The sequence below is a fragment of the Heptranchias perlo genome, chromosome 32 (genome assembly GCF_035084215.1).
Source record: "Heptranchias perlo isolate sHepPer1 chromosome 32, sHepPer1.hap1, whole genome shotgun sequence".
Lineage (NCBI taxonomy): Eukaryota > Metazoa > Chordata > Chondrichthyes > Hexanchiformes > Hexanchidae > Heptranchias > Heptranchias perlo.
Genome location: NC_090356.1, coordinates 707,094 through 733,338, shown reverse-complemented (window position 1 = coordinate 733,338; position 26,245 = coordinate 707,094). Strand labels below are relative to the sequence as shown.

Below are 26,245 nucleotides of genomic sequence, written 5' to 3'. Positions count from 1 at the left end.
GATGGGGGGTTGTGAGGGGGGTTTGGGTGGGGGGTGATGGGGGGGTTGTGAGGGGGGTTTGGGTGGGGGGTGATGGGGGGGTTGTGAGGGGGGTTTGGGTGGGGGGTGATGGGGGGTTTGGGTGGGGGGTGATGGGGGGGTTGTGAGGGGGGTTTGGGTGGTTTAGGGTGAGGGGGGTTTTGGGGCTCAAGCTGCGTTGGGTTTAAACTGACGCTCGCGCTGTGGGCACTCGGTGCTGACGTCACGGCGCATTACGTAGCTGAGAAACGGCGGAAGGTGAGGGGCGCGCGGAGGGCCCGGGGATCGGGGGCGCGCGGAGGGCCCGGGGCCGGGGATCGGGGGCGCGCGGAGGGCCCGGGCCGGGGATCGGGGGCGCGCGGAGGGCCCGGGGATCGGGGGCGCGCGGAGGGGCCGGGGATCGGGGGCGCGCGGAGGGCCCGGGCCGGGGATCGGGGGCGCGCGGAGGGCCGGGGATCGGGGGCGTTAATGCCGGCGGCGGGCACCAAGGAACGGTGACGCTGCCGATAGACTAAACCCCAAGCGCGGTGTGAGCAGACTGGGCCCGGGCAGCGGCTACAAATGGCCTCGGGGCCCCGGATAGGAGCCAAGGATCCCGCTCAGGGCCGCACAGTGACCCTGCGGGGATGCCACCCGTTTCACGGGTATCTTCAAACGCTTCACCGACAATGAAAGGCGGCGGCTCGGGTGTCCCCGCGGCCCGGAGACCCGCCTCCCGCCTCCCGCTCCAATATTGCAGCGGGATCGCCAACATGCAGCTCAACCACTGGGAAAAAGAGAAAGACTTGCATTTCTGTATCGCCTTTCCCGACCTCAGGATATTCCAAAGCGCTTTCCAGCCGTTGAAATACTTTTTGAAGTGTGGTCACTGTTGTAGGAAAGGCAGCAGCCAATTTGTGCACAGCAAGATCCCACAAACAACAATGGGATAATCTGTTTCAGTGATGGTTGCAGGATAAATATTGGCCAGGACACCAAGTGAGAACTCCTCCTTGATTAGTGCAATGGGATCCTTTCCACCCAACTGAGGGGGCAGACAGGGCCTCAGATTAACGTCTCATCCGAAAGATATCGCCTCTGACAGAGCAGCCCGCCGGCCCGACGCTGCAGCGCTCCCTCAGTGCCGCCCGCCCGACGCTGCAGCGCTCCCTCAGTGCCGCCCGCCCAACGGTGCAGCGCTCCCTCAGTGCCGCCCGCCCAGCACTTCCTCAGTTCTGCATTGGGACAGTCTGCCTGGATTTTGTGCTCAAGTCTCTGGAGTTAGACTTGAACCCACAATCTTCTGACTCAGAGGTGAGAGTGCTACCCAGTGAGCCACAGGCCTTAGCTTAATTTCTTGCCTGAAAGACAGCATCTCTGACTCCCTCATTCGTGCAGCAACGTATCAGTCTAGTCTATATGCTCAGGACCTGGAGTGGGGCTTGAGCCCTTAACACTCAGACCCAGAGGCAAGAGTTCTCAGAGGCTTGGACGTGAAGAATGGGCACTTGGGCAAGGTAGCAGATAGGTTGTATTCCAGCAAGAATCGGTGCCAATGGGGGCAGGAAAAGGAGGGGGAATAATAAATGACTGTGTTCTGAAGTGACTGCTACTGAGGGAATTATGAGTCAACCACACACCGTGGGACTGGATTCATGCAGGATGGCAGGTTCCCTTAGAATCATAGAATCAAAGAAATTTACAGCTCAGAAGGAGGCCATTTGGCCCATCGTATCTGTGCTGGCTGAAAATGAGCCACCCAGCCTAATCCCACTTTCCAGCTCTTGCTCCGTAGCCTTGTAGGTTGTGGCATTTCAAGTGCACATCCAAATACCTTTTAAATGAGTTGAGGGTTTCTGCCTCTACCACCCTGACAGGGAGTGAGTTCCAGACCCCCACCACCCTTGGGTGAAAAAATTTCTCCTCCACTCCCCTCTAATCCTTCCACCAATTACTTTAAATCTATCCTCGTAAATCTCCTCTGTACCCTCTCTAGTGCAATCACATCTTTCCTGTAATATGGTGACCAGAACTGTACGCAGTACTCAAGCTGTGGCCGAACCAATGTTTTATACAGTTCTAGCATAACCTCGCTACTCTTATATTCTATGCCTCAGCTAATAAAGGAAAATATCCCGTATACCTTTTGAACCACCTTATCTACTTGTCCTGCTACCTTCAAGGATCTGTGTACATGCATTCCAAGGTCCCTCTGTTTCTCTGCACTTCTTAGTATCCTCCCATTTATTCTGTATTCCTTTGCCTTGTTTGCCCTCCCCAAATGCATTACCTCACACTTCTCTGGATTGATTCCATTTGCCGCTTTTCTGCCCACCTGACCAGTCCATTGATACCTTCCTGCAGTCTACAGCTTTCCTCCTCACTATCAACCACATGGCTAACTTTTGAATCATCTCCAAACTTCTTAATCATGGCCCCTACATTTAAGTCTAAATCATTCATGTATACCACAAAAAACAAGGGACTTAGTACTGAGCCCTGCAGAACCCCACTGGAAACAGCCTTCCAGTCACAAAAACACCTGTCAACCATTACCCTTTGCTTCCTGCCACTGAGCCAATTCTGGATCCAACTTGCCACTCTCCTTTGGATCCCATGGGCTTGTACTTTTTTGACCAGTCTGCCATGTGGGACCTTGTCAAAAGCCTTGCTAAAATCCATGTAGACATCAAACGTGCTACCCTCATCGACTCTCCTTGTTACCTCCTCAAAAAATTCACTCAGGTTAGTCAGACATGACCTTCCCTTAACAAATCCATGCTGACTGTCCTTGATTAATCCGTGCCTTTCTAAATGACTATTAATATTGTCCTTCAGAATTTTTTCCAAAAATTTGCCCACCCCCGAGGTTAGGTAATTATTTGGTCTATCCCTTTCTCCCTTTTTAAACAATGGTATCAGTGCAATGAACCTGTTGGATTTTTACAACAATCTGGCAGCTTTGGTCATTTTTCATGTTGCAAGTTCATAAATGAATGGATTTATTGAAACATTGGCTTACTCCTCTTTCTATCAGCCTCTACCACCCTGACAGGGAGTGAGTTCCAGAGCCCCACCACCCTTGGGTGAAAAAATTTCTCCTCCACTCCCCTCTAATCCTTCCACCAATTACTTTAAATCTATCCTCGTAAATCTCCTCTGTACCCTCTCTAGTGCAATCACATCTTTCCTGTAATATGGTGACCAGAACTGTACGCAGTACTCATTCCTGAGCCTGTGCCACCATTCAATGAGAGCATGGCTGATTGGTATCTGAACTCCACCCGCCTTGGCTCCATAATGTTTAATACCCTTGGTTAGCAAAAATCTATCGATTTCAGTTTCAAAGCTTGACATTCACTCCAGTAAAGGTGCTTTATAAGTGCAAGTTTCCCTGGTTCTTGGAGGAAATGTTAATCTAACAGTCTTTTCACTGGAAATCTTGGTAGCCATTTTATAACTTCTGGAGGTGATCTGTGGTGTGACTGTACAGAGTGACTGGACGTGGATTCAGTCTTCCACTCCACTGACGTCCTGTGCTGTAGTGAGGTAGAGTGGAGTCTAGGCATCAGCCTGCCTGCGGGGAGGGAGCAGTGTCCTGAGCTGGGCGTGCAGTTCAGGAGCTGGCCTCTGGAGGCCTAAATGCAGATTGCCTGACGGTTGCAGGATATGTGTGACCCTGGAGATCCGGGGTGGGGGAGGAGGTTTCAAGCAGATTTGATTTGGATTTCATTCTTGGACCTGCAATCTGTTCGAAACTCCCATTGAATACCAAGTCTAGGGTTATTGCAACTGTGTTAATATGACCACAGATCTGTACTGGCCTTGTTCAGAGGGCTGCACAGCCTTGGACCATGGGCTGAGAGTGATACCACACATCATTGGTCCAGTATTTAAATATGGAATTCAAAGCGTTCGAACTGATGAATGCTTAGTGAAAAGCATTACAAATTACAACACCATTGCAAATATTCCAAAGGAGAATGTGTTGAGATGTGGAATCAGTTCTTCTGCTGCCAGTGGGTCAAGGAATAAACACCTATAATTTTCTTAAACCCTGCCCCCTGACCAATTGATTTTGTTTCTCCTACAGGCATTTGTGAACATGGCCACCCTCACACGACAAGATCTCAATTTTGGACAAGGTGCAGTTTTTGATATTTTCACTTTCAGTCAGAGATACTCTGTTTGAAACTGTGCAACAAAGCTGACTACTTTGTTTTCTTGTCAATAGTCTCCCTTCTCCCTCTCCTGAAGGTGCTGATTCTGGCTGGGGTACATATCCACTGCTGCAGCTTGCCCAAGTGGTCGATGACTCACCAGTCAGTGAGTTTTGGAGGCATCTTAACTGATCCTGAGCTTATGTTCACCTGATATCCACATGTGCACTTTCAGGCGGAGTTACTGATGGTGATTAGGAGTGGGAATACTGAGTTTGTTTCCGCCCCCTCGCCGGTCCAGGGGTGCTGAGGCCTCTACCTGCTGCCTTTGTTACAATGTTTTGTGCTAAATAGGCCCAATAGAGACAACATTTCAAATTTCGCACAGCCTTGTTTCCCCTCCCTATATTGGCCTGGTTCCCCCAGCCATTCACCACAAGCTGTGCCCCTCCTCCCCAACATGCAGCTGGTCTCATATTGTCTCTGCCTCTCTCCAGTGGTCGCAGATGTACTGTGTGAATTTCTGGAAGTGGCTGTTCATATGATCCTTTACGTCAGGGAGGTTTATCCAATTGGAATCTTTCAGAAGAGGAAGAAGTACAATGTACCTGTCCAGGTGAGAAAACTGATGAGTTTCCAACTTCTTGATTTTCTGAAGCAGCGATCTGCAGTACTGCTGGATAGCTCATTCTCTCAACACCATGTCATTCTACACCACTTAGTTACAACATTAGAGTCATAGAATGGTTACAGCACAGAAGGAGGCCATTCGGCCCATCGAGCCCATGCCAGCTCTCTGCAAGAGCAATCCAGCTAGTCCCACTCCCCTGCCCTATCCCCGTAGCCCTGCAAATTTTTTCCCTTCAAGTCCTTATCCAATTCCCTTTAGAAAGCCACAATTGAATCTGCCTCCATCACCCTTTCAGGCACTGCATTCCAGATCATAACCACCCGCTGCTTAAAAAAGTTGTACCCTTTAGTTTATATTGCCTTTCCTCGTTCTTCCTACCAAAATGTATCACTTCGCACTTCTCTGCGTTAAATTTCATCTGGCACGTGTCCGTCCATTCCACCAGTCTGTCTATGTCCTCTTGAAGTCTATCACTATCCTCCTCACTGTTCACTACACTTCCAAGTTTTGTGTCATCTGCAAATTTTGAAATTGTGCCCTGTACACTCAAGTCCAAGGCATTAATATATATCAAGAAAAGCAGTGGTCCTAATACTGACCCCTGGGGAACACCACTGTACACCTCCCTCCAGTCTGAAAAACAACCATTCACCACTACTCCTCTGTTTCCTGTCACTTAGCCAATTTCATAACTAGGAACATAGGAACAGGAGTAGGCCATTCAGCCCTTTGTGCCTGCTCCGCCATTTGATAAGATCATGGCTGATCTGTGATCTAACTCCATATACCTGCCTTTGGCCCATATCCCTTAATAACTTTGGTTGCCAAAAAACTTTCTATCTCAGATTTAAATTTAGCAATTGAGCTAGTATCAATTGCCGTTTGCGGAAGAGAGTTCCAAACTTCTATCACCCTTTGTGTGTAGAAATGTTTTCTAATCTCACTCCTGAAAGGTCTGGCTCTAATTTTTAGACTGTGCCCCCTACTCCTAAAATCCCCAACCAGTGGAAATAGTTTCTCTCTATCCACACTATCCGTTCCCTTTCATATCTTATAAACTTCGATCAGATCACCCCTTAACCTTCTAAACTCCAGAGAATACAACCCCAATTTGTGTAATCTCTCCCTGTAACTTAACCTTTGAAGTCCGGGTATCATTCTAGTAAACCTATGCTGCACTCCCTCCAAGGCCAATATGTCCTTCCGAAGGTGCAGTGCCCAGAACTGCTCACAGTACTCCAGGTGCGGTCTAACCAGGGTTTTGTATAGCTGCAGCATAACTTCTGCCCCCTTGTACTGCAGTCTTCTGGATATAAAGGCCAGCATTCCATTAGCCTTATTGATTATTTTCTGCAACTATACTGCTACGCCCCTTTTATTCCACGGGCTTCAACTTTACTGACAGCCTATTATGTGGCACTTTATCAAATGCCTTTTGGAAGTCCATATACACCACATCAACCTCATTGCCCTTATCAACCTTTTCTGTTACCTCATTAACTAACTTGATTGAGTTTTTTGAACACGATTTGCCTTTAACAAATCCGTGCTGGCTTTCTTTTATTAATCCACACTTGTCCAAGTGACTGTTAATTTTGTCCTGGATCATGGTTTCTAAAATCTTCCCCACCACCGAGGTTAAACTGACTGGCCTGTAGTTGTTGGGTTTATACTTACCCCTTTTTTGAACAAGGGTGTAACGTTTGCAGTGGGGGTCACCATTGACCGTAAACTTAACTGGACCAGCCATATAAATACTGTGGCTACAAGAGCAGGTCAGAGGCTGGGTATTCTGTGGCGAGTGACTCACTTCCTGACTCCCCAAAGCCTTTCCACCATCTACAAGGCACAAGTCAGGAGTGTGATGGAATACTCTCCACTTGCCTGGATGAGTGCAGCTCCATCAACACTGAAGAAGCTCGATACCAGGACAAAGCAGCCCGCTTGATTGGCACACCATCCACCACCCTAAACATTCACTCCCTTCACCACCGGCGCACTGTGGCTGCAGTGTGTACCATCCACAGGATGCACTGCAGCAACTTCTTAAGGCTTCTTCGACAGCACCTCCCAAACCTGCGTCCTCTACCACCTAGAAGGACAAGAGCAGCAGGTACATGGGAACAACACCACCTGCACGTTCCCATCCAAGTCACACACCATCCCGACTTGGAAATATATCGTCGTTCCTTCGTTGTCGCTGGGTCAAAATCCTGGAACTCCCTTCCTAACAGCACTGTGGGAGAACCTTCACCACTTGGACTGCAGCGGTTCAAGAAGGCGGCTCACCACCACCTTCTCAAGGGCAATTAGGGATGGGCAATAAATGCCGGCCTTGCCAAGCGACGCCCACATCCCATGAACGAATTTTAAAAAAAATTCTCCAGTTCTCTGGCACCCTCGCATCGAAGGATGTTTGGAAGATTATGGCCAGTATCCCTGCAATTTCCACCCTTACTTCCTTCAGCAACAGATGCAAAGTACTCATTTAGTACCTCACCCATTCCCTCTGCCTCCATGTGTAGATCTCCTTTTTGGTCCCCAATCAGCCCCACTCCTCCTCTTACTAACCGTTTACTATTTATATGCCTATAGAAGACTTTTGGATTCCCTTTTTATGTTAGTTGCCAGTCTATTCTCATACTCTCTCATTGATCCTCTTATCTGAACTTTCTATATTCAGCCTGGTTCTCACTTGTATTATCAACATGACATCTGTCATACGCCCCTTTTTCTGCTTTCCCCCATTGTTTGAGTCTGGTTAGCGTGGAGCTGCCATTGGGGATTTAATGCTTTAAAAAATATTAATAATTACTTTTTTTGCTGAATGATGCTTTGTTTACCCTTCGAATGCTGTGTTTGTGTAGATGTCATGTCATCCGGAGCTTAACCAGTACATTCAGGACACACTGCACTGCATTAAGCCTCTGATTGAGAAGGTGAGGAAGACTTTAATTTGCTATTTCTGTCATCATGTACAACTGTATGAACTTACACTTTGTTGAGTTAGTTTCTACTCCATTTTCTCCCCTCACCCACCCCATGTACGAGGTTTCATTCCCCCTCCAAGGGTGGGTCTCTACCAGTGTAAAACAACTACCAGGCTGTGCACGGTAGCTCTTTGGGTTGCAAATTGTTGCCCGTCTATATCATTCACTTTTCATACCTCCCTCAAACATTTCTGTTGTAAACAATTTTACAACACCAAGTTATAGTCCAACGATTTTATTTGAAATCTACAAGCTTTCAGAGGCTTCCTCCTTCCTCAGGTAAATGTCAGGAACTCCTCGAAGCCTACGCATTTATAAATCACAGAACAATACATGGTGATTACAGACAGCCTTTGCAACTGCCCGTTGCCAAGGCAATCACCGTGTTCAGACAGAGAGGTGTCACCTACAGAACCCCCGAATATACATTCAACAAAAAAAACAAACAGGAAAAAAAAACAGAGAGAGAGAGGCAGAAACATCCGGAAGGCAGAGAAAGCCAGCAAATGACCCGTTATATTAAAAACAGATAGCTTTTGTTCGCTGGTGGGCTTACATGTAGCGTGACATGAACCCAAGATCCCGGTTGAGGCCGTCCTCATGGGTGCGGAACTTGGCTATCAATTTCTGCTCGACGATTTTGCGTTGTCGTGTGCCTCGAAGGCCGCCTTGGAGTACGCTTACCCGAAGGTCGGTGGCTGAATGTCCATGACTGCTGAAGTGTTCCCTGACTGGGAGGGAACCCTCCTGTCTGGCGATTGTTGCGCGGTGTCCGTTCATCCGTTGTCGCAGTGTCTGCATGGTCTCGCCAATGTACCATGCTCTGGGGCATCCTTTCCTGCAACGTATGAGGTAGACAACGTTGGCCGAGTCACAGGAGTATGAGCCATGCACCTGGTGGGTGGTGTCCTCTCGTGTGATGGTGGTATCTGTGTCGTTGATCTGGCATGTCTTGCAGAGGTTACCGTGGCAGGGTTGTGTGGTGTCGTGGACGCTGTTCTCCTGAAAGCTGGGTAATTTGCTGCGAACGATAGTCTGTTTGAGGTTGGGTGGCTGTTTAAAGGCGAGTAGTGGAGGTGTGGGGATGGCCATAGCGAGGTGTTCGTCGTCATTGATGACATGTTGAAGGCTGCGGAGAACATGGCGTAGTTTCTCTGCTCCGGGGAAGTACTGGACGACTGTTGGTTGCGTCCCGTGTTAGTCTTCTGAGGAGGTCTACGCGATTTTTCGCTGTGGCCCGTCGGAACTGTCAATCGATGAGTCGAGCGTCATATCCCGTTCTTACCAGGGCGTCTTTCAGAGTCTGTCGGTGTCCATTGCGTTCCTCCTCGTCTGAGCAGACCCTGTGTATTCGCAGGGCCTGTCCATAGGGGATGGCCTCTTTGACGTGGTTAGGGTGGAAGCTGGAAAAGTGGAGCATCGTGAGGTTGTCCGTGGGCTTGCGGTAGAGTGAGGTGCTGAGCTGCCCGTCTTTGATGGAGATTCGTGTGTCCAAGAAAGAAACTGATTCTGAGGAGTGGTCCATGGTGAGCTTGATGGTGGGTTGGAACTTGTTGATGTTATCGTGTAGTCTCTTTCGTGATTCTTTGCCGTGGGTCCATAGAAAGAAAATGTTGTCGATGTATCTGGTGTATAGCGTTGGTTGGAGGTCCTGTGCAGTGAAGAAGTCCTGCTCGAACTTGTGCATGAAAATGTTGGCGTATTGGGGTGCAAATTTGGTCCCCGTGGCTGTTCCGTGTGTTTGGGTAAAGAACTGGTTATTGAAGGTGAGGACATTGTGATCCAGGATGAAGCGGATGAGTTGTAGGATGGCGTCTGGAGATTGGCTGTTGTTGGTGTTGAGTATTGATGCTGTCGCAGCGATGCCGTCATCGTGGGGGATACTGGTGTAGAGTGCCGAGACGTCCATCGTGGTGAGAAGTGTTCCTGGTTCAACTAGTCCGTGGGTACTGAGTTTTTGTAGGAAGTCTGTAGTGTCGTGACAGAAGCTGGGGGTTCCCTGTACGATGGGTTTCAGGATGCCCTCGATGTATCCAGAGAGGTTCTCACACAGGGTTCCATTGCCTGATACGATGGGACGTCCGGGTGTGTTGGCTTTGTGTATCTTTGGGAGGCAGTAGAAGTCTCCCACGTGGGGAGTACATGGGATGAGAGCGCGTAGGATGCTTTGAAAGTCTGGATCGAAGGTCTTGATCAGTTTGTTGAGCTGGTGGGTGTGTTCTTTGGTCGGATCTGCGGGTAACCGTCTGTAGTGTTCCTGGTTGTCCAGTTGTCGGTATGCTTCTTTGCAATAGTCCGTTCTGTTCTGTATGACGATGGCTCCTCCTTTGTCCGCTGGTTTGATGACGATGTTGCGGTTGGTCTTGAGAGCGTTGATGGCGTTGCGTTGAGCTCGGGTGACATTCTGGACTGTCTTCTGAGTGCGGCTGATGAATCTGGCATTGACGCATTTCCTGACAGCTTGGGCATACATGTCAAGCTGAGGGCAGCGACCCTCCGGAGGAGTCCAGTTTGACTCTTTCCTCTTCGGTTGCCGCGGATCCCTCTGTCTGCTGTTCTGGATCATTGATTGTCTCATTGGGTTCGCTGTTGAAATCTTGGGGTTTGTGGTAGAATTCCCGGAGCCTCATTCTCCTGATGAATTCCTCTGTGTCCGCCGCGAGACTAGTGGGGTCCATTTTGGTAGTGGGGCAGAAATTGAGCCCTCGGCTGAGAACTTCGATTTCGTCTGGTTGAAGGGTGTAGTCGGACAAATTGACGATAGACTTCCCTGTGGCTGCAACCGTGGTACCAGGGGAAGCTTGGTCGATGCTGGTGGTGATGCCGAGTTTCTCAAGCTTCCTGCTCTTGGTTTTCATGTAGGCAGCGTAGTTCCGTTGCCTCGTCTGTTTGGCGGTATCTCGTAGCTGGTCTGCTGTGTCCTGAGTACAGGTTGAGAGTATGGACTCTATCTTAGTTTCGAGGTTGCGGCGTTTGCTGTAGAGTTGGTGTACGAGATGGTTGCGGAGTGTGCGAGAGGTACGACGGCAGAGTCTCTCAGCGTAATCCGAGTTGTATGTGGACCTGAGTGGGTTCGTGATCTGGAGTCCTTTCGGGATCTTGTCTGCTTTCTTGCAGCTCTGTAAAAACTTGATGTCTGTGTCTATATGCGCGATCTTCTTGGATATCCTTTCCACTGTGAGCCGGCAGTTTGTGGTGTCGATGGTAGCCATGATGTGGAGATGCCGGTGATGGACTGGGGTTGACAATTGTGAACAATTTTACAACACCAAGTTATAGTCCAATGATTTTATTTGAAATCTACAAGCTTTCGGAGGCTTCCTCCTTCCTCAGGTAAATGTCAGGAACTCCTCGAAGCCTACGCATTTATATATATCACAGAACAATACATGGTCATTACAGACAGCCTTTGCAACTGCCCGTTGCCAAGGCAATCACCGTATTCAGACAGAGAGGTGTTACCTACAGAACCCCCGAATATACATTCAACAAAAAAAACAAACAGGAGAAAAAAACAGAGAGAGAGGCAGAAACATCCGGAAGGCAGAGAAAGCCAGCAAATGACCCATTATATTAAAAACAGATAGCTTTTGTTCGCTGGTGGGCTTACATGTAGCGTGACATGAACCCAAGATCCCAGTTGAGGCCGTCCTCATGGGTGCGGAACTTGGCTATCAATTTCTGCTCGACGATTTTGCGTTGTCGTGTGTCTCGAAGGCCGCCTTGGAGTACGCTTACCCGAAGGTCGGTGGCTGAATGTCCCTGACTGCTGAAGTGTTCCCCGACTGGGAGGGAACCCTCCTGTCTGGCGATTGTTGCGTGGTGTCCGTTCATCCGTTGTCGCAGTGTCTGCATGGTCTCGCCAATGTACCATGCTCTGGGGCATCCTTTCCTGCAACGTATGAGGTAGACAACGTTGGCCGAGTCACAGGAGTATGAGCCATGCACCTGGTGGGTGGTGTCCTCTCGTGTGATGGTGGTATCTGTGTCGATGATCTGGCATGTCTTGCAGAGGTTACCGTGGCAGGGTTGTGTGGTGTCGTGGACATTTCTGTGACAGAGAGGGGCTTTTTAACTCTGTTTTGTCCATTTATCAATGTATTTGGTAAGATGCTCCAGGAAAGGAAAATGTGGCTACAAGAGCAGAGCAGAGGCTGGCTCTGGATACTCTGTGATGAGGGGCTCACTTCCTGACCCCTCAATACCTCTCTCTCATCTACAAGGCACAAGTCAGGAGTATGAGGGAACACTCACTAGTCACCTGGAGGGGTGCATTCGCAACAACACTCGAAGTTTGACAACATCCAGGACAGAGTAGCTCACTTAATGAGTGCCCCTGCCACTGGATTTCATACTCACCCCTCCATCTCCAGCGCACTGTGATAGCACAGGATGCACTGCTGCAACTCACCAAAGTTACTTTAATAGAACCTCCGATCCCCGCAAACTGTACCACAAAGAACGACAAGAAACAGTAATGTTGTGGGAACGCCATCACCTCCAAGTACACACCACCCTAACTTGGACATCTATTGTTGCTGGATCAAAGTCCTGGAATTTCTTACCTAAAGCCATTGTAGGAGCACCATCAGCACAAGGAGTGCCTGGGTTCAAGAAGGAAGCTCACCACCACAACCTCAGGGCATCTAGTGATGGGCAATAAAGTGGCCTTGCCAGTGTTGCCCACCTCCGAGAATAACTATTTTTTAAAAAATGTCACTGAAACCCAGAGAAGCATTAGTTCTCCACGTCTGCTTTTGCGGGGTCTCCGTGCACCAGCAGAAACTGTTGTTTGAAGGGGTGCGACAGTTCCCCTTCGATGTTTGTTAACATGTGGATGGTCACCTGCTTGGAATGAATGGCGTGTTGAGTGTGACCTGCAACCTTTGCTCCGGTTTAGAATGAAGTGGATCGGGTGGTGGTTGTGATCCTGGATAAAGAGCATCATCCTGTGGAACGTTTTGTCTTTGAAATATCACAGCCTCCTCTGCTGTCTGTCAGGTGAGATATTTTCAGTGTTCTGTCAGTTTTTGTCCGATAATCACTCCTGTGAAGCACCTTGGGACGTTTTACTACTTTAAAGGTGCTATATAAATGCAAATTGTTGTTGTCTTGCACTACCAAGCTATTGATCCCGGCCTCTGAAGATTTTCAATCAGTGCTGGTGTTTTGTTACAATTAAACTCCGATCCAGTACACGAGCAGGGCTGGTTTAATCTAAATTTCAAATTGAACAATCTTTAAAACCATTCAGTTAGGTCTTTTGTCACGTTTGTAAATATTGTAACCCTTTTCCTGCTTTCTGCACTCGATTACCTGAGGAGGAAATCAAATGAAACAAAACTGTTAGGTCATTCAGGGTTCAGGCACAAGCAGGGCCTGATCTCTGACACGGCCAGAAAATATCTTGACCTGGATTCGGAATAACGAGTGCGTGACTGTTGTCCTGCCACAGTACCTTATGTCACAAATTGCGATATTTTTCAGGCGAAAGAATGGGGATGTGACTTGTTCCCATTCCTGCACCAGTACTATTCTAGATCTGGTTACTTGAAGTCATACAAGACCCAGGAAGACTTGCACTCCAACTTAAAATAAAGAATGCTCTCCTTCCAGTGGAGAGGATCTGCACCATCCCTGGACATAGTCTCGAAAATAGCTTGGGTGGGACAGATGGCACAGATTTCTGTGTAGGAATGGTGGATATGAAGCTCGTAGAGTCATAGAATGGTTACAGCAAAGAAGGAGGCCATTCGGCCCATCGAGCCCGTGTCGGCCCTTTGTAAGAGCAATCCAGTTAGTCCCATTTCCCCGCTCTTTCCCCATCATCCTGTAATTTGTTTCCCTTCATGTATTTATCTAATTCCTCTTTGAAAGCCACGATTGAATCTGCCTCCACCCCCCTTTCAGGCAGCGCATTCCAGATCATAACTGCTCGCTGTATAAAAAGGTTTTCCTCATGTCTCCTTTGATTCTTTTGCCAATCACCTTAAATCTGTGTCCTTTGGTTCTTGACCCTTTGCCAATGGTAACAATTTCTCTTTATTTACTTTATTTAAACCCTTCATGATTTTGAACACTTATATCAAATCTCCTCTTAACCATCTCTGCTCTAAGGAGAACAATCCTAGCTTCTCCAGTCTATCCACATAATTGAGGCCCCTCATCCCTGGAACCATTCTAGTAAATCTTTTCTGCACCCTCTCCAAGGCCTTCACATCCTTCCTGAAGTACGGTTCCCAGAATTGGACACAATACTCCAGTTGTGGCCGAACCAGTGTTTTATAAAGATTCATCATAACTTCCTTGCTTTTGTACTCTATGCCTCTATTTATAAAGCCCAGGATCCTGTATGCTTTTTAAACTGCTTTCTCAACCTGCCCTGCCACCTTCAAAGACCCCCAGGTCTCTCTGTTCCTGCACCCCTTTTAGAATTGTACCATTTAATTTATATTGCATCTCCTCGTTCTTCCTGCCAAAATGTATCACTTCGCACTTCTCTGTGTTAAATTTCATCTGCCACGTGTCCGCCCATGCCACCAGTCTATCACTATCCTCCTCACTGTTTACTACACTTCCAAGTTTTGTGTCATCTGCAAATTTTGAAATTGTGCCCTGTACACCCAAGTCCAAGTCATTAATATATATCAAGAAAAGCAGTGGTCCCAGCACCGACCCCTGGGGAACACCACTGTACACCTCCCTCCAGTCCGAAAAACAACCGTTCACCACTACTCTCTGTTTCCTGTCACTTAGCCACTTTTGTTTCCATGCTGCCACTGCCCCTTTTATTCCATGGGCTTCAATTTTGCTGACTAGCCTATTATGTGGTACTTTATCGAACGCCTTTTGGAAGTCCATATTACATAATATCAACCACATTGCCCTCGTCAACCCTCTCTGTTACCTCATCAAAAAACTCAATCAAGTTCGTTAAACATGATTTGCCTTTAATAAATCCGTGCTGGCTTTCCTTTATTAATCCACGCTTATCCTAGAGACTATTAATTTTGTCCTGGATTATCGTTTCTATAAGTTTCCCCACCACCGACGTTAAACTGACTGGCCTGTTGTTGCTGGGTTTATCCTTACACCCTTTTTTGAACAAGGATTTAACATTTTCAATTCTCCAGTCCTCTGGCACCACCCCCGTATCTAAGGATGTTTGGAAGATTATGGCCAGCACCTCTGCAATTTCCACCCTTACTTCCCTCAGCAACCTAGGATGCATCCCATCTGGACCTGGTGACTTATCTACTTTAAGTACAGCTAGCCTTTCTAGTACCTCCTCTTTATCAATTTTTAGCCCATCCAGTATCTCAGCTATCTCCTTTTACTGTGACTTTAGCAGCATCTTCTTTGGTAAAGACAAATGCAAAGTTCTCGTTTAATACCTCAGCCATGCCTTCTGCCTCCATGCGTAGATCTCCTTTTTGGTCCCTAATCGGTCCCATGAGCTATGTCACCATACCATAAATTAACCAAGGCTTGCTGCCTGGTTTTCTTCATTTTATATTTTAAGCAATAATTGTCTGAATAAAATGGATCTGATTCACTGAGGGGAGGAGAAAAGAAAAAGCTGGAGACACACAGCAGCGCAGTCAGCCTGTGTGGAGAGAGCAGACAGCCAGCATTTTGGGTTCGTATCCTTCGGAACTGAAAATTAAGAGATGAACTAACATTAATAGAAACAGGGGAAAGGGGGCAGAGAGAACTGACACAGAGGAATCATTGCTGGATCATTTCCTTCAAGTTATAGCAGCATTAATTAAATAAAAGACTTTAAAGAAACAAAGGGCATGTGACTCGCTGAGGCCTAAAGAAAATGGGAGTGATGGAAAACACAAAATCTAGGGTTCAGGTTTGAAATTTAAACAGAAGATTCTGGCAAAGTACAGCAGGTTCAGGAGTAAGAACAGGGAGGGCACAGCACTGTGCTCTGATGAATGATCGCTAGCCCGTCCTTCCTCCCTAACCCCCCCCTCCCCCCCGACACTGACAGACCCATCTCCGATTCACTGAGGAGTTTGGCAAAATTAAAAAAGAAATAACTGATCTCCTGAGGCATTAATCCTGGAACTGTGGTTGATTGATTCTTAGCTGCCCTTTGAAATGGCCGAGCAAGCCACTCAGTTGTCAAGAAGGCGGCTCACCACACCATCTCAAAGGCAATTCGGGATGGGCAATAAATGCTGGCTTTGCCAGTGACGCCCACATCCCACGAATGAATAAAAAAAAACTGTCTATGTCTCTGACTGTTGTTTTTCCCATCTCCCTCTTTCTGTAAGAAAGTAGACAGACATTCCCCCTTTTGAATCAATCTATATGACCTTGCTATAATCCTGTCAGAGTTGTTATGGCAACACTAGGAAACATTGCTGTATTGCTGTGAGCATTTTCCCACAATTATACACAATAAGAACATAAGAACATAAGAACATAAGAAATTGGAGCAGGAGTAGGCCAATCGGCCCCTCGAGCCTGCTCCGCCATTCAATAAGATCATGGCTGATCTGATCCCAACCACAAATCTAAAGAACACAAGAAGTCGGAGCAGGACCCGGCCACATAGCCCCTGGGCCCTCTCCGCCACCCACAGGGCATTGACCGATCCGAACTCAGCTTCATGTCCAATTTCCTGCCCGCTCCCCATAACCCCTAATTCCCTTTACTTCTAGGAAACTGTCTATTTCTGTTTTAAATTTATCTAATGATGTAGCTTCCACAGCTTCCTGGGGCAGCATATTCCACAGACCTACCACCCTCTGAGTGAAGAAGTTTCTCCTCATCTCAGTTTTGAAAGAGCAGCCCCTTATTCTAAGATTATGCCCCCTAGTTCTAGTTTCACCCATCTTTGGGAACATCCTTACCGCATCCACCCGATCAAGCCCCTTCACAATCTTATATGTTTCAATAAGATCGCCTCTCATTCTTCTGAACTCCAATGAGTAGAGTCCCAATCTACTCAACCTCTCCTCATATGTCCGCCCCCTCATCCTCGGGATTAACCGAGTGAACCTTCTTTGTACTGCCTCGAGAGCAAGTATGTCTTTTCTTAAGTATGGAGACCAAAACTGTATGCAGTATTCCAGGTGCGGTCTCACCAATACCTTATATAAATGCAGCAATACCTCCTTGTTTTTATATTCTATCCCCCTAGCAATAAAAGCCAACATTCCGTTGGCTTTCTTGATCACCTGCTGCACCTGCATACCAACTTTTTGATTTTCTTGCACTAGGACCCCCAGATCCCTTTGTACTGCAGTACTTTCCAGTCTCTCGCCATTAAGAAAATAACTTGCTCTCTGATTTTTCCTGCCAAAGTGCATAACCTCACATTTTCCAATATTATATTGCATCTGCCAAATCTCCGCCCACTCACCCAGCCTGTCTATATCCCCTTGCAGGTTTTTTATGTCCTCCTCACTCTCTACTTTCCCTCCCATCTTTGTATCATCTGCAAATTTTGATATGTTGCACTCGGTCCCCTCCTCCAAATCGTTAATATAGATTGTAAAGAGTTGGGGACCCAGCACCGACCCCTGTGGAACACCACTGGTTACTGGTTGCCAGTCCGAAAATGAACCATTTATCCCAACTCTCTGCTTCCTGTTTGATAACCAATCCTCCACCCATGCCAGAATATTACCCCCAATCCCGTGATTTTTTATCTTAAGTAATAATCTTTTATGTGGCACCTTGTCGAATGCCTTCTGGAAGTCTAAATACACTACGTCCACTGGTTCCCCTTTATCCACCCTATACGTTATATCCTCGAAGAACTCAAGCAAATTTGTCAGACATGACTTCCCCTTCATGAAGCCATGCTGACTTTGTCCTATTAAATTATGCTTATCTAAATGTTCTGTTACTGTCTCCTTAATAATAGACTCCAAAATTTTACCCACCACAGATGTTAAGCTAACTGGCCTATAATTTCCAGCCTTCTGCCTACTACCCTTTTTAAATAACGGTGTTACATTAGCAGTTTTCCAATCTGCCGGGACCTCTCCTGAGTCCAGGGAATTTTGGAAAACTATCACCAAAGCATCCACAATCCCTACTGCCACTTCCCTCAAGACCCTAGGATGGAAGCCATCAGGTCCAGGGGATTTATCCGCCTTGAGTCCCATTATTTTACTGAGTACCATCTCCTGAGTGATTTTAATCGTATTTAGCTCCTCCCCCCCGAGAGTCCCCTGTTTGTCCAGTGTTGGGATATTCTTAGTGTCCTCTACTGTAAAGACTGAAACAAAATATTTGTTCAGCATTTTTGCCATCTCCATGTTTCCCACCATTAATTTCCCGGTCTCATCCTCTAAGGGACCTATGTTTGCCTTAGCCACCCTTTTTCTTTTTATATAACTATAGAAACTCTTGCTATCTGTTTTTATATTTTTTGCTAATTTCTTTTCATAATCTAACTTCCCTTTCTTAATCAATCCTTTAGTTACTTTTTGCTGTCTTTTGAAGAATTCCCAATCTTCTATCCTCCCACTAAGTTTGGCTACCTTATATGTCCTTGTTTTTAGTCGGATACTATCCTTGATTTCTTTACTTAGCCACGGGTGGCTGTCATTTCTTTTACACCCTTTTTTCCTCAGTGGAATATATTTATTTTGAAAGTTGTAAAATAACTCCCTAAATGAACACCACTGCTCATGTACCGTCTTACCCTTTAATCTATTTTCCCAGTCCACTTTAATCAATTCCGCTCTCATACCATCATAGTCTCCTTTATTCAAGCTCAGTACGCTTGTTTGAGAATCAACCTTCTCACCCTCTAATTGGATATGGAATTCAACCATGTTGTGGTCGCTCGTTCCAAGGGGATCCTTAACTAGGACATTATTAATTAATCCTGACTCATTACACAGGACCAGGTCCAAGGTTGCCTGCCCCCTTGTAGGATCAGTTACATACTGCTCAAGAAATCCATCCCTGATGCACTCAATGAACTCGTCCTCAAGGCTGCTCTGCCCAATTTGATTTGTCCAGTTAATATGATAATTAAAATCCCCCATAATTATGGCTGTTCCCTTATTACATGCCCCGACTATCTCCTGATTAATACTTCTTCCAGCAGAGTTGCAACTATTAGGAGGCCTATATACTACGCCCACTAATGTTTTTTTTCCCTTATTATTCCTTATCTCCACCCAAACTGTTTCATTATCTTGATGCTTTGTCCCAATATCATTTCTCTGTATTACAGTGATTCCTTCCTTTATTAACATAGCCACCCCACCTCCCCTTCCTTCCTGCCTGTCCTTCCTGATTGTTAAATACCCTGGCATATTTAATTCCCAGTCGTTGTCACCCTGCAGCCATGTTTCTGTAATGGCCACAAGATCATACCCATACGTAGTTATTTGTGCCGTTAACTCGTCCATTTTATTACGAATGCTACGTGCATTCAGATAAAGAACTTTCAAATCTGTTTTGTGACGCTTAGTTCCTGCTTTTTCCTTTTTTAACACTTTACCTATTACTCCATACCTTCTGTCCCTTCCTGTTACGCTTTCCTCTCTCTCCCTGCTCAGGTTCCCAACCCCCTGCCACTTTAGTTTAAACCCTCCCCAACAGCACTAGCAAACACTCCTCCTAGGACAGCGGTCCCGGCCCTGCCCAGGTGCAGACCGTCCGGTTTGTACTGGTCACACCTCCCCCAGAACCGTTTCCAGTGTCCCAGGAATTTGAATCCCTCCCCCTATCCACAATGTTACTTAACCTGATCTTATTCCTGTATATTTCCCTCCTATCACCCTTGCATTTTATTTTGCAGTCTAAAGGATTAATAGATGTTTACTGCAGAATGTTAGCAGGCACTTTTTTTTTTACAAAGTAACAGTCTATGGTGACAGCTTGGCACAGCCCAGGGGTACAGAGCAGAAGGGAGGCCTGGCCAGTATAGCACAGATGCTAAGTTTTGGGGGGCCTGTTGCTGAGGCTGGGAGAAAATAGGACCTGATGATGGAGTGGCTTGGGGCACTGTGTGTGAGCAAGAAATGGCAGGGAGACCAGAAGAGCAATGCCAGCAATCTGGGAGCAGAGAGGCTGGATCCAGGTTGGCCTGGGAATGGGTGTGGCCGTTTTCTCTGTGGTTCATAGAATCATACAGCATAGAAGGAAGCCATTCGGCCCATCGTGCATGTGCCAGCTCTCTGAAAGAGCTATCCAATTAGTCCCACTCCCCTGCTCCTTCCCCATAGCCCTGCAAATTTTTCGGTGAGGTCAGGATCAGGCATGCCTGTGTTACTCCCACAGTCAAATAGCCTGCAAACACTATCAAGGTCACACTTGAAGAATGGCTACCAGGGAGTAACTAATGCCAGTTGCAGTACCCAGGAAGAGTCTGTGCCTTCAGGAGAAAAATGGTGTAAAAGGGATGAAAGTGTAATTAAGGACACAGCGTTTAAAGGGCACTTATACAGCCAAAACTTCTTGATTGGTTGGATTTTCCTGTGACATCCATTAATCTTTGTTATTGGCTGTTTTGCAGCTCTGATTCGCTGCTTTCCCATGTTGAGCAGCTCCTTCGAGCATCGATCCTGAAGATCAGTGTCTGTGATGCGATTCTTGACAGCAACCCTCCAGGTAAATCCGTGGTTGGGAGGGTGTTTGTTGCACACACAGTCGTAGCAAGCTAGGAATTTTGCTAAACTTAGCTGGACATACAGAGAAAGGAGAAAAACTGACTGGGAAGGAGACTGGGTGCAATCTGGCTGATTGATTGGGGAGTGGGACAGTTCTTTCTGCATTGACTGGAACAGCATCTTTCTTTTCCTTGCTACTTTTCTCCCATCCTCTCCTGAAGGTATTTACTTTTCAATGGGGAATGGTTTCATGGGCACCAATTACCCTCCAGAATCTAATAAAAATAGATAATGCTGGAAATATACGTTCTGTCGAAGAGTCTCCACCCAAAATGTTCACCTGTTTCTTCTCTCTTTAGATGTCGATGGATCTGTTGTCTATTTCCACCATGGGGAATTTTTCCTTTTACCTGCTCTCTCATACCACACCCAAAGGGCCATTCTTGATGTCCAAGCCTAGATAGTGAGCAGTTGGCAGCTTATTTGACTGTGGGCAGTACCACAGCTGAATCCCTCTGTCCTCACCCAACCTCCATATGCAGGCACTTTCCACTGGACCACACTGGTCCTTTTCTCCTCCCAGTTTTTTGAAGGGGTAACCAAGAAGATAGATGAGGGCTGTGCAGTAGACGTGGTCTACATGGACTTCAGCAAAGCATTTGACAAGGTACCGCATGGTAGATTGTTACATAAGGTTAAATCTCATGGGATCCAAGGTGAGGTAGCCAATTGGATACAAAATTGGATTGACGACAGAAGACAGAGGGTGGTTGTAGAGGGTTGTTTTTCAAACTGGAGGCCTGTGACCAGCGGTGTGCCTCAGGGATCGGTGCTGGGTCCGCTGTTCTTTGTTATTTATATTAATGATTTGGATGAGAATTTAGGAGGCATGGTTAGTAAGTTTGCAGATGACACCAAGATTGGTGGCATTGTGGACAGTGAAGAAGGTTATCTAGGATTGCAACGGGATCTTGATAAATTGGGCCAGTGGGCCGATGAATGGCAGATGGAGTTTAATTTAGATAAATGTGAGGTGATGCATTTTGGTAGATCGAATCGGGCCAGGACCTACTCCGTTAATGGTAGGGCGTTGGGGAGAGTTATAGAACAAAGAGATCTAGGAGTACAGGTTCATAGCTCCTTGAAAGTGAAGTCACAGGTGGATAGGGTGGTGAAGAAGGCATTCAGCATGCTTGGTTTCATTGGTCAGAACATTGAATACAGGAGTTGGGATGTCTTGTTGAAGTTGTACAAGACATTAGTAAGGCCTCACTTGAAATACTGTGTACAGTTCTGGTCACCCTATTATAGAAAGGATATTATTAAACTAGAAAGAGTGCAGAAAAGATTTACTAGGATGCTACCGGGACTTGATGGTTTGACTTATAGGGAGAGGTTAGATAGACTGGGACTTTTTTCCCTGGAGAGTAGGAGGTTTAGGGGTGATCTTATAGAAGTCTATAAAATAATGAGGGGCATAGATAAGGTAGATAGTCAAAATCTTTTCCCAAAGGTAGGGGAGTCTATAACGAGGGGACATAGATTTAAGGTGAGAGGGGAGAGATACAAAAGGGTCCAGAGGGGCAATTTTTTCACTCAAAGGGTGGTGAGTGTCTGGAACGAGCTGCCAGAGGCAGTAGTAGAGGCGGGTACAATTTTGTCTTTTAAAAAGCATTTGGACAGTTACATGGGTAAGATGGGTATAGAGGGATATGGGCCAAGTGCAGGCAATTGGGACTAGCTTAGTGGTATAAACTGGGCGACATGGACATGTTGGGCCGAAGGGCCTGTTTCCATGTTGTAAACTTCTATGATTCTATGATTCTATGGTACTGAGAAAAGAAAGAGCTTTAATTTACATCTTTCACGTCCTCAGGATCTCCTAAAATGCTTCGTAGCCAACAAATTAATTTTTTAATAAATGTCACTGTTTCGTAGGCAAATGTACCAGCCAATATCGGCACAGCAAAGTCACACAAAAAGCAAGTGAAATAAATGACCAGGTAATTTGTTTTTGTAGATGTTTGTAAACAATTTTACAACACCAAGTTATAGTCCAGCAATTTTATTTTAAATTCACAAGCTTTCGGAGATTTTCTCCTTCCTCAGGCAAATGTTTCAAGATCTCCTTGAAGCCTACGCATTTATACATATTGAACAATAATACATGGTGTTTACAGACTGCCCCTGCAACTGCCCGTTGCCAAGGCAATCACCGTGTTCAGACAGAGAGGTGTTACCTGCAGAACCTCCGAATACACATTCAACAAAAAAACAAACAGGGAAAAAAAACAGAGAAAAAAAAACACAGAGAGAGGCAGAAACATCCGGAAGGCAGAGAGAGCCAGCAATTGACCCATTATATTAAAAACAGATAACATTTGTTCGCTGGTGGGGTAACGTGTAGCGTGACATGAACCCAAGATCCCGGTTGAGGCCGTCCTCATGGGTGCGGAACTTGGCTATCAATTTCTGCTCGACGATTTTGCGTTGTCGTGTGTCTCGAAGGCCGCCTTGGAGTACGCTTACCCGAAGGTCGGTGGATGAATGTCCATGACTGCTGAAGTGTTCCCCGACTACAAATGATGTGATCCACATCATTTGTAGATGTTGGTTGAGGAAGGAATGTTGTCCAGGACACCAGGAGAACTCCATGCTCTTTGTTGAGTAATGCTATATAGGATCTTTTACATACACTTGGACAGGCAGACCGATTAATGTTTCATCCAAAACACAACACCTCTGACCATGCAGCACTACCTCAATACCTCACTGAAACATTTGTAACCCAACTGCTGCCCCAGCTGAGATCAGCTAATTTTAGCTCAGACTAGGCATCGAGCCTGGAACCTTGCTGGTCTGTATGGCTTAACTCTTTGGGTTAGTTTGCTGTGCTATTGGAGGAGCATGGCTCTGTTTCTTTTAAGTATTGCTTTGTAACTTTCTAATGCAGAAGCTGGAATAAATTTCTCCCAGGTTTTTGTTTCGGGCCCTGTTTTCTCCTATGTTTGTATGTATTAGAATTGTGCAGTTTCTTTCCAGGCTGTACCTTCACGGTGCTAGTTCACACCCGAGATGTCGCCACTCGCAACATGGAGAAGATTCAGGTGATAAAGGTGAGCAGACTATCTGGGCTGGGGGTCTGTGATATGCAATGTGTTGGTAATTATGTACATTTATGTTACATGTGTCTTGGTGGGGGGAGTTTCTGTATATCCATCTATGACTGAGTATTAACTGCCCTCAACATCAAGGCAGTAATAAGGTCAGGGCAGAGGCTGGATACTCTGCACTGAGTGGCTCACCTCCCAATCCCTCAAAGCTTCTCCACCATCTACAAGGCTCAACTAAGGAACGTGATGGAATTTTCACCACTCGCTTGGATGGGGGTAGATGCACCAAACCTCAAGAAACACCATCCAGGACAAAGCAGCCTGCTTTATTGGTGCCCTTGCCACTGAATTCAACATCCACCCTCTCCATCAGCGGCAAGCTTGTTTCAACAGCATCTCCCAGCCCCACAACCTCTACCACTGAGAGGCAACATCATGTCAACACTGCCACCTGCAAGTTCCCCTCCAAGTCACATGCTATCCTGACTTGGACATCTATCACCATTCCCACATCATCACTGGAACAATATTCTGGAATTCCCCACCCAACACCATGCTGGGAGCACCATCACCACAAGGACTGCAACAATTCAAGGGCAGAACCCACCGCCACCTCCAACTTGGGGCAACTAGGGAGAGGCAATAAACGTGGCCTTGCAGCATTGCACAAATCCTGAGAAAGACACAGAAAACAACAATTAGCGTTGTGATTCTGTCACTTTCAACCGCGCTGATTGTTTAATTCCTGTGCAGGACTTCCCATGGATCCATGCTGATGAACAGGAAGTGAACATGCGAGAGCCACGGTTAATCCCGCTGAAAACTATGACATCGGATATCTTAAAGGTAATATTTTAACTGGCATGCGGTGTCCGATGTTGGATGTGTGGTTCGTGTGACAGTAGGTCTCCTGCAGTTTATGATTGTAAACTTGTCAGGTGTTTATGAAAATATTTCCTGACCACAAGAGTAGATTAAGTGGGAACTTTGGTTGGCAGGTGAGGCCATTTGTTGGAAAATACCACAACTAGGATCATCTATTCTAGTTTGTTTTCTGTGAATGTTCTGAACCCATTTGATGCTAAATGCATGGGGCTGTAGAATTAACCCAGTGATTTATTGTGACTGCTGCTTTCCAGATTACATCTGAAGAAAATTAGAACGATGGGTCCTACAAAGTGATCTATTGAGCACTATCTGCACAGTACTGCGCAACACCCTCACATTGGGACATTCACTTCATTCATGCTTTTTTTACTCTTTTATAGATGCAGTTGTACGTTGAGGAGAGAGCTCAGAAAACATCCTGATTGCATGTAGGACCCCATGGCCACAATACCAAGTGGAACAGAGGCCCTGAGGCATTGAGCATGTTTATCACTGAAATGACTTGTGACACATGAGAGAACTTTCAAAACCTTTCTTGAAATGCGAAGCATTAGTGGAATGAAATCCTGAATTGGCGCCTGTGGATGGGTTTTAAACTCTTGTACCATAGTGATAGTTTGTGGTTTGGCTGTGTACATTGTGTTGTGCTGCGTACATTGATGATGAGATGAAATTCGGTGTAAATTTATGTTTGTAGGTTAGGGTTGTGAAATAGTTTTTCTCCTAGATGATTGGGCATTGCTTCTTAAGATGTGCTCAGTAGACTTTCTCAAATCAACTGTGCAGCAAGTGTTATGGCATCGTACAAATCTAGGAACTGTAGAGCTGGCCCAGCAGTCATTTGCCAGCTTCCATAATGAGGAATTAGTCAACTGTGTGCTACGTTGAGGCCTTCACAAGTGAGAAAGGAGCAGACCTGCCTCACCCCACCAGAGACTGATTACAGGGTCCTGGAGAGGGCTGAAGCCTTGGTTTATTTGGCACACCCATATGGAAGATACTGTGGTTGGGTGAAAGGACATTTTATAAATTTAAAAATAGAAATTTGTGTGAGGCCAGTATGGTTTTTCTTTATTTATTGTGCTTTTTTTTAAATGCTGAAAATAAAATCTTTAAATAGAAACTAAACTAGCTTTTATATGTATTTTTCCCCCCATTTTAAAGTTCTCTTTCTCCTCTATTAGAAAAAATAATGGCACTAAAGACTGACAAATCCCGAGGAATGTTGGCCTTTAAACCTAGGAGGGCTAGAATATAAAGGGGAGGAAGTTTTGCTACAGCTATTCAAAGCCCTGGTTAGACAACATCTGGAGCACTGTGTACAGTTCTGGGCACCGCACCTTAGAAAGGAAATATTGGCCTTGGAAGGAGTGCAGCGCAGATTCACCAGAATGTTACCAGAGCTCCAGGGAGGTATTACATAAACTAGGCTTGTATTTCCTGGAATATGGAAGGTTAAAGGTTGATTTGATTGAGGTTTTTAGGATTTTGAAAGGAATTGATAGGGTAGATAGAGAGAAACTTTTTTCTGCTGGTGGTGGAGTCTAGGATAAAGAGACATAACCTTAAAATCAGAGCCAGGTCATTCAGGAGAGAACAACAACAACTTGCATTTATATAGTGCCTTTAACATAGTATAACCTCCCAAGGTGCTTCACAGGAGCGTTATCAAACAAAATTTGACACCGAGCCACATAAGGAGGTATTAGGACAGGTGACCAAAAGATGTAGGTTTTAAGGAACATCTTCAAAGGAGGAGAGAGAGAGGCGGAGAGGTTTAAGGAGGGAATTCCAGAATGCACGGCCGCCAGTGGTGGAGCGATTAAAATCAGGGATGCGCAAGAGGCAAGAATTGGAGGAGCGCACAGAT

At 46.2% G+C, this 26,245-nt stretch overlaps 1 protein-coding gene across 3 annotated transcripts; it reads left to right on the top strand.

Annotated features, from left to right (window-relative positions):
- The first annotated feature begins 242 nt into the window (after positions 1 to 242).
- On the top strand, positions 243 to 25,503 carry mad2l2 (mitotic arrest deficient 2 like 2). 3 transcript variants are annotated; one of them, XM_067970143.1, is made up of 9 exons: positions 243 to 276; positions 4,091 to 4,142; positions 4,655 to 4,773; positions 7,656 to 7,727; positions 12,679 to 12,779; positions 20,281 to 20,375; positions 23,417 to 23,490; positions 24,241 to 24,333; positions 24,756 to 25,503. In XM_067970143.1, exons 2-9 carry the CDS (start codon positions 4,103 to 4,105, stop codon positions 24,795 to 24,797), a joined length of 636 nt encoding a protein of 211 aa, XP_067826244.1. In that variant the 5' UTR covers positions 243 to 276; positions 4,091 to 4,102; the 3' UTR covers positions 24,798 to 25,503. The 3 variants fall into 3 exon arrangements, with proteins under 3 accessions (XP_067826244.1, XP_067826246.1, XP_067826245.1); XM_067970144.1 differs by lacking the exon at positions 243 to 276 and adding an exon at positions 542 to 1,311; XM_067970145.1 differs by lacking the exon at positions 7,656 to 7,727.
- Positions 25,504 to 26,245: the final 742 nt, after the last annotated feature.